Raw genomic sequence first — 20,327 nt, 5'->3', positions numbered from 1 at the left:
ATTTGGGGATTTTGAGATTTTGGGGATATTGGTGTTTTGAGAATTTGAGGATTTTAGTGTTTTGAGGATTTGGGAATTTTGATATTTTGAGGATTTGGGGATTTTGATGTTTTGAGGATATGAGGATTTTGGTGTTTGGAGGATTTGAGGATTTTGGTATTTTGAGTATTTGAGGAGGATTTAGTGCTTTTAGAATTTGCAGATTTTTGTGTTTTGAGGATTTCAAAGTTTGATGTTTTGAGCATGTGAGGATTTTGGTGTATTGAGAATTTGGGGATTTGGCGATTTTGGTGTTTTGGGGATTTGAGGATATTGTGTTTTGAGGATTTAGAGATTTTGGGGATATTGGTGTTTTGAGAATATGAGGATTTTAGTGTTTTGAGGATTTGGGAATTTTGGTATTTTGAGGATTTGGGGATTTTGATGTTTTGAGGATATGAGGATTTTGGTGTTTGGAGGATTTGGGGATTTTGGTATTTTGAGAATTTGAGGAGGATTTAGGGCTTTTAGAATTTGCAGATTTTGGTGTTTTGAGGATTTCAAAGTTTGATGTTTTGAGCATGTGAGGATTTTGGTGTTTTGAGGATTTGGGAATTTTGATGTTTTGAGGATATGGGTATTTTGGTGTTTTGAGGATATGAGGATTTTGGTGTTTTGAGGATATGAAGATTTTGGTGTTTTCAGGATATGAAGATTTTGGTGTGCTGGGGATTTGAGGATTTGACGATTTGGGGATATTTGTGTTTTGAGGATTTGAAGATCTTATTAGTGTTTTGGGGATTTGAGGATATAGGTAATTTGATGATTTGAGGATTTGGGGATTTTGAGATTTTGGGGATATTGGTGTTTTGAGGATTTACAGATTTTGTTATTTTGAGGATTTCAAAATTTTGATGTATTGAGAATTTGGGGATTTGGCGATTTTGGTGTTTTGAGGATTTGAGGATATTGTGTTATGAGGATTTGGGGATTTAGAGATTTTGGGGATATTGGTATTTTGAGGATTTGAAGATATAGCTATTTTGATGATTTGAGGACTTGGATGCTTCGAGGATTTGAGTATTTAAGTGTTTTGAGGATTTGAGGATACTGTGTTTAGGGGATTTGGGGATTTGGTGTTTCGAGGATGACGTTATGTCTCGTTGAAGTTTAAAGTCAAAGGAGTCAAAGAACTATAAGACAGGGTGGGTGGGCGGGACTAATCAGTATTAACACGTACTAGCCCCGCCTGCCCACCTTTTCTTTTCTTACGGAGTATGTCATTTGTTAAAATCAGTCTTATCTTAGCAGGTAACGATTCTTTAAATTTACTTCAAAATAAAAACAATACAGGTTTCGAGATTTTTTTAAATTCTATAAGAAAACTAAAGAAAGACGCAAAGATTTTTTAAAATTTTCACAAAAAAAAAACACAAACGCCTCCTAAATCCCTTTAAAATCCAAGAAGACAAAAAAGAAATCCCAAGATTTTTTCAATTTTTTTTTTCAAACATATTTTATTTATTTTTTTATTATTTTTTTTGTAAAATTTGGATATTTTGACTAAATTCCGCCTGTACCCTCCACGCACCAACCCCCAACTCCCTTTCTCCTAGTACCCAACCCCCACCTATAACCAACTCCGTTTTCGAAACCAGTATGCCTTGAAAACCTCACAGTGACATTTAAACTTTTCGAAAATGTTGCGAAAATCCGCAAAAGCTGGAAAAGCCACGAAAAGCGCCCGCACCACCCAAAGCCTGGTCCGCCCCATCCCCGACCACACCTGCGAGCTCCCGCTGCAGGAGGAAATCGTCACCTACACCATATACCACTCCCTCTGCGTCCTTCTGCGTCGCAGGCTCTGGAAATGGGTAACGGTGAGTTCCTACAGCCCCGACAGCAAAAAGTACCTGAAGTCGGCGGCCCGCATTTACGACGAAGAGGTCCGCCACCTGCGCATGCACCCCAACATGATCCACCCCTTCAGCAGCTTCCGCTTCTGCTGGGAGATGTTCATGCTGTGCACCTGGGGGGTGCAGTTCGCGATCATACCGCTGACCATCTCCGTGGAGCAGCACTCCGAAGTCTTCTTCTACGTTTACAGCGGCATCTGCGTGCTTTGCAACGTGGACGTAGTGATGTGGTTCTTCACGGGGTACTTCGACGCGCGCAAGCAGATGGTGGTGCTGAAGCCGCAGAAGGTGGCCAAACACTACATTTTCACGTTCTTCGTGGTGGATTTCGTTACGTCGCAGCCGCTGTGTCTGTACTTTGACTTTTTTTTCGCGGAAGTGTACCAGTTTTCGTGCTATGTTTTGTTGATTAAGCTGGTGCGTTTGCCCACGTTACTGAGTTATCTGCAAAAGCTGGGCGAGGTATAGTAAAGCGAGAGCAAGTTGGCTTTGGGCGTTTTTGGCGACAAAGCGGCACATGGATGTGCATTTGCCGCTTTGCTGGACGAATTAGAAAGTGAAACGAGTAGCGAACGCTTAGGTTTTCTAACAATATTGGCTCTTACGCTAAACACAAATTTTTTGTGTTACTTATGGTTAACAGAATGCGAAAATGTCGAAGCTTTCTCGACGTTTCATGACTCCTAGAGTATCAAAGTTTCGGGGAAAAAATAAACAAATTGTCTAGCTACATTTTGCAGGACAACATTGAAAAAAAAATTTTCAGGTTTTTGATTTTTCAATTCTTTTAATTTTCGGTTTTTCGATTTTTCGACTTGAGGCTTTTTAGTTTTGGAATTCTTTAATTTTTCGATTTTGGAATTTTTCGATTTTTTGATGTTTCGATTTCTCGATTTTTAAATATTTTGGTAATTTATTTTTCGGTTTTTTAAATTTTGAATTTCTTGATTTCTCAATTTTTTGATTTCTTGATTAATTGTATTGAATTTTTGAATTTTTACATTTTTCAGTTTTTCGACTTGTCGATTTCTCGATTTTTCAGTTTTTCTCTTTAATTTTTCAATTTTAGATTTTTTAATTTTTGGGTTTTTCGATTTTTCGACTTCACGACTTTTCACTATTTCAGTTTTGGAAAATTTCAATATTACGATTCTTCAGTTTTTCGATATTTAGTTTAGATTTTTCGGCTTTTTAATTTTAGATTTCTCGCTTTCATTTTTCGGTTTTTTCAATTTAGATTTTTCCATTTCTCGAATTTTCATGTTTTCGATTTTTCAATTTTTTAATATTTCATGTTTCAGTTTTTTGATTTTTTATTTTTAAAATTTTCCGTTTTTCGACTTGACTTTTCGAATTCTCTATTTTTCATTTGTCGATTTATCAATTTTTCAATATTTTTGTTTTGGAATTTTTCTTCAATATTTCGAGTGTTCAATCCTTCGTTTAGATTTTTTGATTTTGTGACGTTCCGATTTCTCGTTTTTTATATTTTTCGCTTTTCCAATTTTTCAATTCGTCGATTTTTCTATTTTTCAATTTTTTGACTTCACAATAATTCGATTTCTCGATTTTTCATTTTTCGATATATCATTTTTGGAATTTTTCAATATTTTGGTTCTTCAATTTTTCGATATTTTGTTTCAATAACTCGATTTTTCAATTTTTTGATATTTTATTTTGTGATTCTTCGATTGTCCGATTTTTCTATTTTTCAATTTTTGACGTTTCTAAATTTTTAGTTTTTCCATTTCTTGATTAATCGATTTTTAAACGTTTTTTCGACTTCCCGATTTTTCAGTTTTTCAATATTTCAGGTCTTTGATTTTTCAGCTTTTTAAGTTTTCGGTTTTTCGATATTTTTCGACGTGACTTTTCGATCTCCCCATTTTTCATGTTTCGATTTATCAATTTTTTAGATTTTTCGGTTTTTTAACTTTTCAATTTTTCGAATTTTTAAATTTTTTGATTTTTCAATTTTCTAATATTTCGTTTTAGGGTTTTTTAAGTTTAGTTTTTCGATTTCTCAATTTTTCAATTCGTCGATTTTTCTATTTTTCAGTCTATTAAATTTTTGGTGATTCCATTTTGTTACTTGACATTTTGATTTCCCGATTTTTCATTTTTCAATTCTTTAATTTCGTTTCAATTTCCAGTTTTTTCAATTTTTCGATTTTTCAATTTTTGACGCTTCTAATTTATCAATTTTTCCATTTCTTGATTATTCGATTTTTGGATTTTTCCACTTTTTGATTTCTCGATTTTTCGAGTTTTAGACGTTTTGATTTTTTTATTTTTCCCATTTCCCGAGTTTTCGACTTCTCGATTTCTCAGTTTTGCACTCTTCAGTTTTTCAAATTTTCAGGCTTTTGAATTTTCAACTTTTTGGTTTTCGATTTTTCGAATTGACTTTTCAATTTTTCGAATTTTTAAATTTTTTGATTTTTCAATTTTCTAATATTTCGTTTTAGGGTTCTTGAAGTTTAGTTTTTCGATTTCTCAATTTTTCAATTTTTCAGTCTATTAAATTTTAGGTTATTCCAATTTTTTACTTGACATTTTGATTTCCCGGTTTTTCATTTTTCAATTCTTTAATTTTTCGATATTTCGTTTCAATTTCCCGCTTATTCAATTTTTCGATTTTTCAATTTATCAATTTTTCCATTTCTTGATTATTCGATTTTTGGATTTTTCCACTTTCTGATTTCTCGATTTTTCGACTTCTCGATTTTTCAGTTTTGCACTCTTCAGTTTTACAATATTTCAGTCTTTTGAATTTTCAACTTTTTAGTTTTCGATTTTTCGAATTGACTTTTCCGTTTCCCGATTTTTTATTTTTCGATTTATCAATTTTTCGATAATTCGTTTAGATGTTTTGGCTTTTTAATTTTTCAATCATTATTTTAAATTTTAGATTTTTTGATTTTGTGATGTTTCGATTTCGCGTTTTATGACTTAAAGCATTTCGTTTCCCGATTTTTCATTTTGTCAATTTTTCGATATTTCATTTTTGGAATTTTTCCATTTCTCGATTTTTCTTTTTCAATTTTTGATGTTTCTAAATTGTCAAATTTTCCATTTCTTGCTTAATCGATTTAATTTTTAAATTTTAGATTTTTTTGATTTTTCAATTCGTCGATTTTTCTGTTTTTCAGTCTTTTAAATTTTTGGGTTATTCATTTTTACTTCCCGACCGTAAGTTAAGGAAGTATATTTAACTTGATATCTCGATTTCCCGATTTTTCATTTTTCAATTTTTCAATTTTTTTGGTATTTCGGTTTCTTAAATTTTAAATTTTTCGATTTCTCGATTTTTCCATTTTTTAATTTTTGACGTTTCTAATATTTCAATTTTTCCATTTCTTGAGTAACCGATTTTTGGATTTTTCCGTTTTTCGATTACACAATTTTTCATTTCTCGATTTTTCGACTTTTAGACGTTTTGATTGTTTCACTTTTCCCATTTCTCGATTTTTCGACTTTTAGACGTTTTGATTTTTTTTATTTTTCTCATTTCTCGAGTTTTCGACTTCTTCATTTTTCAGTTTTGCACTCTTCAGTTTTTCAATTTTTCAGGCTTTTGAATTTTCAACTTTTTGGTTTTCGATTTTTCGAATTGACTTTTCGGTTTCCCGATTTTTTATTTTTCAATTTATCAATTTTTCGATAATTCGTTTACATTTTTTGGTCTTTTAATTAATCAATTATTCGAATTTTTAAATTTTATATTTTTTGATTTTGTGATGTTTCGATTTCGCGTTTTATGACTTTCGAATTTCCTTTTTCAATTTTTGACGTTTCTAAATTTTCAAATTTTCCATTTCTTGCTTAATCAATTTATCAATGTTTTTATATTTCGTTTAGATTTTTCTGTTTTTTAATTTTTCAATTTTTCGAATTTTTAAATTTTCGATTTCTCGATTTTTCAATTCTCTGTTTTTCAGTCTTTTAAATTTTCGGTTATTCATTTTTACTTCCCGACCGTAAGCTAAGGAAATATATTTGACTTGATGATATTTCGATTTCCCGATTTTTCATTTTTCAATTTTTCAATTTTTTGATCTTTTTTCTTTTTTTTAAATTTTAAATTTTTCGATTTCTCGATTTTTCTATTTTTCAATTTTTGACGTTTCTAATATTTCAATTTTTCCATTTCTTGAGTAACCGATTTTTGGATTTTTCTATTTTTCGATTTCCCGATTTTTCATTTCTCGATTTTTCGACCTTTAAACGTTTTGATTTTTTCACTTTTCCCATTTCTCGATTTTTCAACGTTTTCAATTTTCGGTTTTTCGATTTTTCGACTTGACTTTTTCGATTTTCCGACTTTTCATTTTTGGATATTTTTGTTTTGAAATTTTCTATACTTCAATTCCTCGATTTTTCGGTTTTTCAATTTTGCAATTTTTTGGTTTTTTGATATTTCGATTTCTCGATTTTTCAATTTTTGGATATTTTATTTTTCGGTTATTTAAATTTTAGATCTTTCGATTCTTCGAATGTCCTATTTCTGAATTTTTGGTATTTCTAAATCTTCGATTTCTCAATTTTTAGATTTTTTTATTTTCCCATTTCTCGATTTTTCGACTTCTCGATGTCTCTATATTTCAGTTTTTGCAGTTCTTGAATTTCTCGATTTGTTGGGTTTCTGACTTTTCAATTTTTTAAATTTTGGGATATTTCAATATTTCGACCCTTCACCTTTTCTTTTCGATTTTTTACTTTTTCAATTATTCGATTTTATTTATTTTGATGTTTTACTGTTGTTGTTTTGATTTCTCGATCTTCCGGTTTCTAAAATTTTTTATTTTTCGGTTTTAAGATTTTTCGACATTTTAATTTTTTTTCTAATTACAAGAGTCCAATTGTCTTTTTTTATGAGTCCAAAATAATTCTCGGACTCAATTATCTTTTTTTTTAATACTCTAAGTCAAAATAAATAAAAAAAAATCTTAGGTATCGCAAGTGTCTTTTTTACGAATTTAAAGGAATTTTGGGCCATTTTTGTCTTTTTTTTAAGAATTTAAAATAATTTTGGGAGCCCGTGGTGTATTTTTTAAGAAATTAAAAACCTTAGCCGGCCCTTATGTTGCTTTTGAAAAAAATTGAAAGAATTTTGGGCCCTAATTTTTTGTTTGGAAATCATTTGGAAGAATCTTGGGATCCCTAGCTTTTACCGGGTTGTGAATTTAAATCATGCTCAAGAGACAAGTAAAAATGTGTAATTTGGGTTGCCTAACGTTCTATTTTAAATAAATTGTTTCTGATAATTTATGCCAAAAGGCCAAAGCTAACTTTATTTACACAGGCGCATGGCCGTTTAGCTGGATCTATAAAGTTTGTTGTAGAGAACAGGATTCGCGATATCTCACGTCAGACTGATTACTTTTACTATCTGGATCCTCGTTTTGCTCGGATGGGTCTCCAGTATCGCGTACGCCCTCGTCTCCTACTTCCACCCGGTCTCTCTTGCTCAAACTGCCATCGCGGGTTTCCCCCTTCTGATGACCGCATTTAAAGTGACTCGAGCCCTTATGGTAGTCGGCGTCACCGACATAATCAACAGCACTAACCTAGTAATGATAGTGGAGATCGGTTGCATAACCGTGGGTAGCGTCCTCCAAATCATCATTTTAGGTAAGCAGCTACAACCAATCGAAATCCCGCTAAACCCTCTTTCCTCCAGCCAAAGTCATGCAGTTCTACCAGAAGCGCTCCAGCTCCCGGAACAAATACAACCACCTCCTCGAAGAAATCGGCGAGTACATGAAATACAAAGAACTCCCCCACCGCCTCCGCGACAAAATCCTCCGCTACATCGACTTCAAGTTCCAGAAGCACATCTTCCGCGAAGAGGACGTCCTCAACAACCTGTCCCCCGTGCTCAAGCACGACATCCTCATCCAGCGGTGCCAGACCATGATCGAGAAGGTGGACTTCTTCAAGGACCTGCCGCCGTCGGTGATGGTCCGCATCGTGACGAAGCTCCGCTCGGAGATCTACCTGCCTAGCGACATCATCGTGATGGCGGGCTACACCGGCAACGCGATGTACTTCATCTACGTGGGCACGGTGGCGGTGTACACGGGAGGCGGCAAGGAGATCTGCCACCTGGACGACGGCGGCCACTTCGGGGAGATCACGCTGCTGATCAACGCGCCGAGGGTGGCCACGGTGGTGGCGGTGAAGGAGTGCGAGTTGTTCAGGCTGAGCAGGAGGGACTTCCAGGAGGCGATCGAGCCGTACCCGGAACTGAATAAGAAAATTCGGAGGCTGGCGATGAGTCGGCTGGAGAGCACGCTGCAGATGATGTCGCAGGAGAACGAGGGGGTGCAAACACTGAAGAGGAGCGACAGGAGTTATTCGGTTTATTAGTAGTTTCATTGTAGAGTAGTTACTCGGTATTCACTTTCTTAGAGGATGTTTTACTGGTAAATTGATGAATTGTAGAAAGTTTGTGTATATTTATACGTTATTTGAAAATCAAAAATAAACAGCAAATCCTGATTTTTATTTCCACGAGAAATCCCTTTTCCTGGCTAAACCAATCAAAATGACGATCAAGTCGTAACTGACCAATCAGAACGAAGGTCACACACGTCACGAACGACGTCACGAAAACGTAATCTAAACCATGGTCAACTAAGATGTCATTTAGGTGTTATTCTGAACTCGTTTCATTAAAATTTCAATAACTTTAGAAATTTTGTGCTGTGTTATAGACAAAAATTGGATTTTGTATTAAGTGTGGAGATAAAATTGATAAATCAAACTTTTTCTTTAATTGAAAGTTATCACGATTGAGATAGGGTGGGTGGGCGGAGCTTATATTTTGCCCTTTTTTTCTTAATATGTAGATGTAGTCATCTTTACACACAAAAAACTTAAATTAAAACGTGTTTAAAATGGTAGATTTTTGCAGACAAATATGGATTTTGTAATTAAGCTCTGCCCCTCGATAACTATGATTGTCATCAAATGAAAAAAATATACATATATTTTGCATATTTTTCGCGATTTCTAGTTTTCTGTCAATTTGGAATTAAACAAAGAGTCCCTTCAAACCATAATATATCGGAAAAGATTTATAAAAGTGCAAATTGTAGTAAAAAAAATCTGAACTCTAAATTCACTTGCTGTTAATTTATAGAAATTATTTTTAATAACATTTTTCCCAATCAACAAACACTTAAATTACGTCGGATTTATAAATAACTGACATTTTAAACAGTTTAAAATTTTTAAATTTTTCGATATTTCCGTTTTCAAATTTTTCAACATTTCGATTCTTCAATTTTCCGATATTTCGTTTTGATTTTTTGGTGTTTTAACTTTTCAACTTTTCGATTTTTTAAATTTTAGATTTTTCGATTTCTTCATTTTTCGACTCTTACATTTTTTTATTTTTCTATTCTTCGATTTTTCTTTTTCTCGATTGCTCTATTTTTTCAGTTTTAGTAACTTTTCGTTTTTTTAGGTTTTTGATTTTTGACATTTCTAAATTTTCAATTTCTAGATTGACCAATTTTTCGATTCTCGGTTTTTCCACTTCTTGATTTTTGCAATTCTTCAGTTTTTTGATTTTTCAGGTTTCTGATTTCAAAATTTTTAAAATTTTCGATTTTTCGACTTGGCGATTTTTCAACTTTTCGATTTTTGGATACTTCAGTTTTGGAATTTTTCAATATTTCGATTCATTTTTTTGCTTTTTCAATTATTTCAATTTTTCGATCTTCTGATTAATCGATTTTTCAAATTTCCCATTTTTCGATTTTCGACCTTTAGATTTTTTGAATTTTCCCATTTCTCGATTTTTCAGTGTTTCGATTTTACAGGTTTTTGATTTTTGCATATTTTGAATTTTCGGTTTTTCGATTTTTCGACTTGACGACTTTTCGATTTATCAATTTTACGATATTTCGTTTTGATTTTTTGATTTTTTAACTTTAAAATTTTTCGAATTCCTGATTAATCGATTTTTCATTTTTTTTATTTTTTCCATTTCGATATTTCAGTTTTAAAATTTTTCAGTATTTCGATTTTTTAATTTTTCCATATTTCGTTTTCAATTTTGCGATTTTTTAAACTTTAAAGTTTTCGAATTTTTAATTTTTCCATGTTTCGATTTCACCTTTTTTTCAATGTTTCAATTTGTTGATATTTTGTTGTCAGGTTTTTTTTTATTAAATTTTTTCCATTTCTCGATTTTTCGACTTATCGCTTTCTCCATTTTTTAGTTTTTCAATTTTTCGATTTTTCAAGATTTTGAAGTTTGGATTTTTAAAATTTTCGGTTATTCCACCTGATGAATTTTCTATTCTTCAATTTTTCTGTTTCTCGATTGCTCTATTTTTTCAGTTTTTTTTTGCAATTTTTCGTTTTTTTAGGTTTCTGATTTTTGACATTTCTAAATTTTCGATTTCTAGATTGACCAATTTTTCGATTATTCGGCTTTTTGATTTCTCGGTTTTTCTACTTCTTGATTTCTGCATTTTTCATATTTTCCAATTCTTCAGTTTTTTGATTTTTTAGGTTTTTGATTTCAAAATTTTTAAAATTTTTGATTTTTCGACTTGACGATTTTTCAACTTTTCGATTTTTGGATTTTCCAATTTTTGGATACTTCAGTTTTGGAATTTATCAATATTTCGATTAAATTTTTTGCTTTTTAAATTATCCAATTTTTCGATTTTTTAAATTTTAGAATTTTCAATTTTTCGACTTACCGTTTTTTGGCGTTTCTAAATTTTCGGTTTTAGGATTTTTCGACTTGACGAGTTTTCAACTTTTCGATTGTTCGATTTTTTAATTTTCTAATTTCCCTACTTTTCGACTTTTCGAAATGTTCATTTTTCGATATTTCAGTTTGGAAAAAAATCAAGATGGCGAACAAACAAGACGCACCAACTAAAGCTCCGTGTTTAAAATGTAAATATCTAATAGACAGTGGCTTAACGTGTATAAATTGTGGCTCTATGTGTCATCCCAGCTGTTCCCAATATCTACGACATCTCGAAGTACTTAGTGCAACAACAATGAAGTGCTGCAAAAAAAGTGAGTGTAACATTCCAAATTCCATCTTAATCCCGGATAATTCGGACCTATCTCAGTATGGATCACTAACAGAGATCATCAGAGATGTAGTTAGTGCAGCAGTAGCTCCGCTTGTTGATGAAATTTCTCATTTACGTGAGGAAATCCTTGCATTGAAACGATCGATCAGTAATAATCAGCGAGATAAGGCAAGTGACAGTATAAAACCTACAACTACAAAAAGCACCAAGCAACCGAAAGAGAAAGTGCATGATAAGAACATCAATAATCAAAAATCACAAAAATTATCCGAGACTAATGAACCCAACTTGACCTCTTTGGAAAAAGACCAACTAAATCTAATGAATACAATCATAGATCTTTCCAAAAAAGGGACCACAGGAATAAATAAGGATAAGGGTGTAAACACTACTACCCCTACTACATTACATAATGATACCGATTTTGTCGAAGTACGCTATAAACACAAAAAGAAAAGTCGCCCTCTTGTTATTGGAAACAACAACACCAGTACCACCTCGACGTTGAAAGCTGCAGAAAAGAAAATCCTTTTGTTTGCAACCCGTTTTGACCCTGATACTACCGATGAGGACATAAAGAAGCACATTGGGACAGTTTGCAACTCGAAAGTGGAAAAACTCTCCCTCAAAAACAAAGATCGAATAGCATCTTTCAAAATTTCGATCCCACTTCAGGATAAAGACAAAATATTGGACGAAAATTTTTGGCCTAACGGAATAGTTCTTAATCGCTATTATTTTCCAAGAGAACAGACGAACGATATTTCCCAATACAAAGGAGAAAAGACAAATATGACAACTTTTTTAGGACAACGGCAAAAAGTCCAAAACTGAAACGCAACCACATCCGACCCACCACAGGTAATTACAACATCAAAATCTTGTTTTTTAATGTCCAGTCTTTAAGAAACAAAATTGGTGAAATAGAAGCATTCCTTGAGGAGCATAAACTTTCCCCTTCCATCCTATGTCTCACTGAGCACTGGTTGACGAGTGCCGAGTGTGACACTGTGACAATAGATGACTACGTAATAAAATCTTGCTTCTCAAGAGATGATGACGGATATGGGGGATCGATTATATTCACCCAACAACAATTTGGAGCGGATGGTTTACCCAAATTAACAGCGCTCTCTTTCAGCAGAATTTGTGAAATATCTGCCATTCTAATACCCTCCATGAATTTAACAGTTGTCTCCTTATATCGACCTCCATTGAGTGCCTTTGACGAATTCATAGCTATTGTAAATAGACTGCTTACCTGTTTGGATGTTACAAAAAATATTATCATAGGTGGCGATTTCAATATTGTTTTTAATTCTAACAATACAAGGAAAAATAATCTGTTAGATTTATTTCTAGGATATGGTTTAAAGCCGTTAGTTAATTTTAATACTAGAGGGAATAATCGTCTAGACAATGTATTCACGAATATTCAAACTCATTCTATTCATATTCAACCCATGAACTTAGGCCTCTCGGACCATTTGGGAATATTGTTTGAAACAAATATTCCAGTCAACCAGTTCAATGAGAATTCTTTAATCATTAGACCAATCACTGAAATTGGGAAATTTTGTTTGTATAAACATCTTGAAGCGGTTGATTGGAATCCTATCACCTGTAACTGCGCATACGACATAAACAAGGCTTTTGAAGATTTTCTCAATGTTTTGGAGCACTATGTTTGTATCTCGTTCCCAGAAAAAGTAATTGAACCATCTTATTGTAAACGCATTCATTGGTATTCCTACCATCTAAAAACTATGAAAAATAACTTATCCAAGTTGAATGATCTTTATCTTCTAACAAATCGCCTTGATATCAAAAAATCTAGAAACTCATATCGCAAAATGTATCGAGAAGCAATTAAAAACGCAAAAATCAGTGCTAACGATAAATATATAAATCAATCTCATAATAAAATGCGAGCAATGTGGTCTATGATTAATTCTAAACGAAGTGTTAAGAAAACGAATAAAATATGCGGTTGTAATAAAAGTGCTCATGATTTTAATGATTTTTTTTGTAACATCGCAAAAAATGTGATTAATAAGCTTCCTCATTCAAACTGTGATCCCATTCTGTTAATGTGCAATAATAACTGTGATAATAGTTTAACGTATTTTCAGTTTAGCGAAGTGTCTTGCGCTGAAGTTCGTGATGTCGTAAAAAAATTAAGAAATAGTAAAACCAAAGATATCTATGGTCTTAGTGTTGAAATAGTCAAAACCGTTCTGGATGTCATAATATCTCCCCTTACGAAATTAATTAATACAAGTATTAAAACACTTACTTTCCCTGACTGCTTGAAAATTGCAAATGTCCTACCAATTTTTAAAAAGGGAGAACCCAATGAGATCAGCAATTACCGACCGATATCACTATTGCCCATTTTATCGAAAGTTCTGGAGAGAATTCTGATGGGTCAATTATGTCATTATTTTGAGGAAAAGAATGTATTATGTGACAATCAATTCGGTTTCAGGCCCAGATTAAACACCTCGAAAGCCATTACTGACATTGTTAACGAAATCACAAATTGCTTTGACAAGGGTATTTTCAGTACAATTTCTTTTCTAGATCTTGTTAATTTATGTGCGTATTTAAAGTGCGAAAAATAAAAGGCCAACGATGTTAACACTAGCGAAGGTATTTATTAACTGACTTAGATATGTACAATATGAGAAAACTAACTTAGTAAAAAAGGTCCCGACATCTGGACGTCGATTTGCCGTGAAACGCCGACAAAGACAAAAGGGTCCAGACTTTCAACCACACAAGTGTCGCACCGGTACTGGGCCAGAGCGTATCTAATTCTGACATATTGCAACACTCCCACTCGCTCTGGTCAGATGAACTAAATAAACAAACACAAGAAAAATTAGAACACACAAATAAAATAATACTTAAGAGAATAAGTCTTAAACTGAATGTAAATTCAACAATTTTAAATTATTGGCAAATTTATCACGGCTTAGCGGTTTCGTGAACATATCCGCCAGTTGTTCCGTTGTCCCAACGTGGTTGATATCAATCTCTCCCCGTTGATAGGCGTCACGTGTGTAGTGGAACTTGACGTCGATGTGTTTGGTGCGTCGATGGTGAACAGGGTTTCGCACCAAATGTTCAGTAGTTTGCTTTAAGTGTAGAGTTTTTGTCCCACGATCGCGCACTATTTGCATACAGTTTGCCACGTCACCAGTAACTTCAAAATTCAGTTTTGGTTTGTTTATAAAACTGTTGACACGTTCCACGGAACTACCGATTACCAGACCATCATCCACGTACAGCGCGAAATAAAGTTCGTTATTGTCAGACGCGTACACACACCGGTCAAACCGAGTAGGGTTCATGCCAAATTCCTTTAGCACTCCGTCCATTTTCTCATGAAACACTAATGGTGCCTGTTTCAGTCCGTATAAACTTTTGTTTAGTTTACACACACGGCCACTACCGTCGTCAAAACCGTCCGGTTGCACCATATATATTTCCTCTTTTAGTTCACTATAAAGGAAAGCAGTTTTCACGTCAATCTGAAAGAGTTCATAATCTTTGGCCGCCGCGATGGCACCGATTCGAACCGTGCAACGGGTGAAAACGTTTCCGCGTAGTCGATGCCCGCTTTTTGCGAACATCCCTTAATGACCAACCGTGCCTTATATTTATTGATGCTGCCGTCCGGGTTGGTTTTAATCTTGAATATCCATTTATTTTGGATTGGTCGTCTGTTCGCTGGAAGCTCCACCAATTCCCAAACTTCATTTTTGGCTAAAGACTCCAATTCATCAGCCATTGCAAGCTCCCACTGTTTTGAATCATTCGTGGCTAACGCTTCTGCGAGAGTTTCAGGTGTTTTAGTCACTATTTTCTCACCTTCAGTCAGGAGGGCTGCAAATTGAACTTCGGTCATTTCATCTTTTTCTTCCATCCTTTTCTTCGTCTTAGACCGGGTGTTGTTTACGATGGAGTTTTCATCTGAAGGAACCACGCGTTTCGAGTACGCCGCTCGTGTTGGTGTTGATTGTTCTTCATTTGTAGCGATTTCAGGTAACAATTGAAGCGGTCTTTTTGGTGGTAATTCGACAATTTTTACGTCACGACTCTTAATAATTACTTTTGTACCTGGCCGCCAAAGTCGATATGCGTGTTGCTCAAATTCATATCCAACTAAGATGAGCCGTTCGCTCTTCTTTTCAAATTTGCTCCGTTTCGACTCGTCAATTAATGCATATGCAGTACTACCAATTTTACGCAAATGACTCAAATCAGGTTTTCGACCGGTCCAGAGTTCGTAGGGGGTTTTTCCTTCGAGACGGGCACGTGGTATTCTATTTCTAATGTGAGCCCCGTTTCTAATCATTTCCGCCCATAGTCCTTGGGGCAGGTTTCCGCTTGCTAGTTGACACCGCACCATTTCATTTAATGTCCTGTTAGATCGTTCGGCCCGCCCATTCTGTTGTGGACAGTACGGTGTGGTCAGTTCTTGTTTAATAAATTTCTTGGTTAACACCGCCTTCATTTCACTGCCCAAAAATTCACCCCCATTGTCCGATCGCACGCGTTTTATTTTGTGTCCATTCGCTTCTGCATCAGCTATTACACTAATCATCGCGTCGACGACGTCGGACTTTGTTTTCATTGGAACTGCGATGATCGTACCACTGCAATCATCTGTAAATACAGCTGCGAACCGCGAACCACCTAACGATTCATTCAATGGTCCGATCGTGTCAAAATGCATTAGATCTCCTGGCCGTTCAGCCCGCGAATTTGAGGACGGGAACGGTTGTCGCACGTGCTTGCCGTATACACAGTCTTCACAAAATGTGTCCTCATTGTCCGCACTATCTTTCGAGTCCACAACTTTCATGCCAGTTATCGCGTCACTTTTGGCCATTTCGCGAACCACTTTAAATGCAACATGTCCAAGCCGTTCATGCCACACTCGAACGTTTTGAGCACTTGCACTTGCGATCATAGCCTCTGCCGTTGCCCGCGCGCGAATATTCATTTCGAATAAACCGTTTTTAGCCAATTGTCCGGTGGCTACCACTTTGCCACGACTAAACAATTGTAACGTGTGTTTGCTGAATAATGCGTTAACACCATGATTACTAGCTGCACTTATTGAGAATAGATTTTTCCCAATTTCAGGCACGTACCACACTTCACTCATGCCTTGCTCCAGTACTTGTCCATTAACGTACGAGCTAATCATTACATCTCCTTCACCTTCCGCGTAAATAGTTTCATTGTTGCCCACTGTGATCGGTTTTCTCTCACTTGCACTAAACTCCCTATAATTTGTAATAATGTCGCGCCGAAAAGTCATGTGTTTACTCGCACCAGAATCCGCGACCCATAATTCGCCCGCGTTACCGACAGCCATCGTTTCGGCTGTGTACATCATCGCACTGTTTGATGCTGCATTCGCTTGGCCATTGTTTTGAGTGTTTTGGGGTTTGCAACAGTCGATCTTTCTATGTCCCGTCTTACCGCAATTATAACACTTCCCACTAAATCGCTGTTTTGTAAATTGCTGTCGCTGCTGATTTTGATAAGGACCACCTCTATTTCTTTGATGATTTTGGCGTTGTCCCCGATTGCCGTTGCTTGTGTAAAGGGCTGAGTTGTCTTCTTCGTCGTTTTTAATCTCGACCATTCCATTTCTCATTGTTTCCAGCTTTAATAACCGAGGAAGAAGGTTGACCATGGTTTGCTCTTTTTCTGGAAGCATATCAAAAGCCGCTGCTATATGCTGATACTGTTGTGGTAATGTGTACAGTACTTTGGTGATTATTTGTTCATCGGTGGGTTTCTGATTCAGATCTTCCAGCTGTCTCACCAGCTCTTCGATAGCAGCAACATGTTCAGTAATTGTTGCGCCTGGTCGCATTTGATAATTATAAAATTTTTGGTGTAAAATATGAATCGACGTCTTGTTCTTTTGTTCGTAAATAGTCACCAGTCGCGTCCACATTTCAGCTGCAGTCTTCATATTCATTATATGACGCACAACATTCGTCTCTAGAGCACACGATAACGCAAATTGAGCTTTCTCGTCTTTTCTGTCCCATTCTTCTTGTTCCTTGGACGTACCTCCCGAATCAGGGCGAGCTTTCATACCTTCGACAACGTCTAACAATTCGTGATACCGTAGATAGGCGCGCATTTGAAACTTCCATACTGCAAAATCGTTGCCGTTAAACTTAGCTATCGCGAACTTATCCATTTTCGATGTGTCTGCTACTATTGGCCGCGAAACCGAACTTGAACACTGACCAACTACAAATCACAACTTCGAATAGGAACTAATCGCTGATATTCCACTAATTGCACTTTTTCAAAATACTAATTGCACAATACTCGATACGTAATCTGGGCCCATAACCTGTTAATTTATGTGCGTATTTAAAGTGCGAAAAATAAAAGGCCAACGATGTTAACACTAGCGAAGGTATTTATTAACTGACTTAGATATGTACAATATGAGAAAACTAACTTAGTAAAAAAGGTCCCGACATCTGGACGTCGATTTGCCGTGAAACGCCGACAAAGACAAAAGGGTCCAGACTTTCAACCACACAAGTGTCGCACCGGTACTGGGCCAGAGCGTATCTAATTCTGACATATTGCAACAGATCTTACCAAGGCCTTTGATTGTGTTTCCCATTCGATTCTGGTTCGTAAACTTTATTTCTATAATTTACATCCCGCTAGTTGTCGTTTATTGTCATCCTATCTCAGCAATAGAATCCAAAAAGTCACGGTTGATGGAACATCTTCTAATTATCTCCCTGTGGAATATGGCGTACCTCAGGGATCTATTTTAGGTCCTCTTTTATTCTTAGTCTACATCAACGACCTACCATCCAATATAGAAGACTCGAAAGTTATTCTATACGCTGATGACACCACCATACTCAACAGCAGTAGCAGTCTAAATGACTGCATTGATAAAAGTTTGGAAGCACAATCTAAGGCAAAACTATGGTTTGATACCAACAGTTTAGGCATGAATGTCGACAAATCGGTGTATATGTTCCTCAGTCTTAAAACCAGTGCAACATTAAATTTAGGTCAAGCCAATAATGCACTTTTTCTTGGCATTACCATCGACGACCAGCTTCTCTGGAATGCCCATGGAGATACATTAGCTAAGAAACTAAATAAGAACACATACCTTTTGAGACAACTAAGTAATAATGTATCACAGAAAACATTAATAGTTGCCTATTTTGCATTTTTTCACTCTTCAATTGAGTATGGTAACTTAGTTTGGGGACATTCTACTTGTCGACACAGGATATTTGGTCTTCAAAGGCGTGCTGTTCGGATTATAGCTGGACTTCAGTACCGTGATGATTGCAGATCTGCATTTGTTGAACTTAAAATTTTAACTGTGCCTTCAATTTTCATCCTACATTGTTTATTACATCTCAAAGACAATATTGGCAATTATTCTAAGTTCACTGACATTCATTTGTACAACACCCGAAACAAAGAAAATTTAGTTCCCAATTCAAATCGTTTGAAGAGGGTACAAACTGGCACAAGATACTTCGCTGTGAAATTTTTTAATGTGTTACCCGAAGAATTTCGTAGTAAGCCTATTAATATATTTAAAAAAAAACTCAAAACTTTTCTTATTATGAATTGTTTTTATAGTTTTGAGGATTATCTTCGGTGTAGAAATTTTGATAGTTTATTGATTTAATTTAATGTGTTTGACTTGTGTAAAACTGTATTTGTAGTTTTGAACACCAATAAAGTATTTGAATTTGAATTTGAATTTGAATTTGAATTCGAATTTGAATTTGAATTTGAAAATTTTCAGCACTTGATTTTTCAATTTTTTAATATTTCGTAATGTAATGTAATATTTATTAACGGATAATATATTAATATTAATAAAATTACTTTATTTTTCGATGTTTTAATTTTTCAACTTTTCGATTTTTTAAAATAGATGTTTCGACTTTCCTATTTTTAAATTTTTGGGATTAATAAATTTTCAATTTTTGGATTTCCTGAATAATCAATTTTTCTATTTTTAAAATTTTCGACTTTTAGATTTGTCAAGTTTTTGATTTTTCGACTTCTCGATTTCTCAGTTTTTCGATATTTCGGTTAGATTTTTCGTTTTTTAACTTTTTAAATTTTTCATTTTGCTATTTTTCTATTTTTTTCATGTTTCGATTTCACCTTTTTTTCAATTTTTCAATTTGCTGATATATCATTGACTGTTTTTTAAATTATTCGATTCTTCATCTTTCGGCTCTTACATTTTTGAATTTTTGTACTTTCGATTTTTAAAATTTTCAGTTTTTCGATTATTGGACTTGACGATTTTTCAATTTTTGCCACGTCTAAATTTTTTTTTGTTAGCTTTTGCAGTTCTTCAATTTTCGGATTTTTCATGTTTCTGATTTTTCAACTTTTTAAATTTTCGGTTTTTCGATTTTTCATTTTTCGATATTTGAGTTTTGAAAATCTTCAACATTTCGAATTTTAAATTTTTAGATATGTCGTTTTAATTTTTCAACTTTTCGATTTTTTCAATTTTAGATGTTTAGATCTTTCTATGTTTAAATTTTTGGCGTTCCTAAATTTTCAATTTTTAGATTTCCTGATTAACCAATTTTCCAAATTTTCGATTTTTTGCTTTCCCAATTTGTCCATTTTTTGACTTTTCGATTTCCGGAATTTTCATTTTTCGATTTTTAAGAATTTAGATGTCTCGATTTTTGTATTTTTAAATTTTTGGCGTTTCTAAATTTTCAATTTTTCGATTCCCTGATTTTCGACTTTTTTATTTTTCCCATTTCTCGTTTTTTCACTTCTCGATTTATCGATTTTTCAGTTTTTCAATTTTCGATTTTCCAGGTTTTTGGTTTTTCAATTTTCTAATTTCTCGACTTGAGTTTTCGATTTTTCAGCTTTGGAATTTTTCAGTATTTCGATTCTTTTACTTTTATGAACTTTGGTTTTTAAAAATTTTCGTTTTTTTGAATATTCGATTTGACGATTTTTCAATTTTTGGCATTTCTAAATTTTCGATTTCTCTATTTTTCAGTTTTTGCAATTCTTGAAGTTTTCAAGTTTCCGATTTTTCAATTTTTTCAATTTTCGGTTTTTCGATTGATTTTTATTTTCTCAATTTTCCAATTTCCCTATTTTTCGAATTTCGAAATGTTCATTTTTCGATATTTCAGTTTTGAAAATTTTCAGCACTTGATTTTTCAATTTTTTGATATTTCGTAATGTAATGTAATATTTATTAACGGTTAATATATTAATATTAATAAAAGTACTTTATTTTTCGCTGTTTTATTTTTTCAACTTTTCGATTTTTTAA

At 34.1% G+C, this 20,327-nt stretch overlaps 1 protein-coding gene across 1 annotated transcript; it reads left to right on the top strand.

Moving 5' to 3' along the window:
- The first annotated feature begins 1,669 nt into the window (after window positions 1-1,669).
- Window positions 1,670-8,344, top strand: LOC135124807 (potassium/sodium hyperpolarization-activated cyclic nucleotide-gated channel 1-like). Its single transcript, XM_064050029.1, has 3 exons — window positions 1,670-2,357; window positions 7,241-7,529; window positions 7,579-8,344. Exons 1-3 carry the CDS (start codon window positions 1,680-1,682, stop codon window positions 8,265-8,267), a joined length of 1,656 nt encoding a protein of 551 aa, XP_063906099.1. The 5' UTR covers window positions 1,670-1,679; the 3' UTR covers window positions 8,268-8,344.
- The last annotated feature ends 11,983 nt before the right edge of the window (window positions 8,345-20,327 follow it).

The sequence above is a fragment of the Zophobas morio genome, unplaced genomic scaffold (assembly GCF_036711695.1).
Source record: "Zophobas morio isolate AGI-343-1 ecotype UQ-CSIRO unplaced genomic scaffold, CSIRO_AGI_Zmor_V1 ptg000008l, whole genome shotgun sequence".
Taxonomy (NCBI): Eukaryota; Metazoa; Arthropoda; class Insecta; order Coleoptera; family Tenebrionidae; genus Zophobas; species Zophobas morio.
This window is presented reverse-complemented; position numbering and strand designations above follow the sequence as displayed.

Coding starts and splice junctions, on each gene's coding strand:
- LOC135124807 (XM_064050029.1), top strand. CDS start 1,680: ATGTTGCGAAAATCCGCAAAAGCTGGAAAAGCCACGAAAAGCGCCCGC. Junction 2,358..7,240: donor ATCTGCAAAAGCTGGGCGAG/GTATAGTAAAGC, acceptor AGTTTGTTGTAG/AGAACAGGATTCGCGATATC. Junction 7,530..7,578: donor CCTCCAAATCATCATTTTAG/GTAAGCAGCTAC, acceptor TCTTTCCTCCAG/CCAAAGTCATGCAGTTCTAC.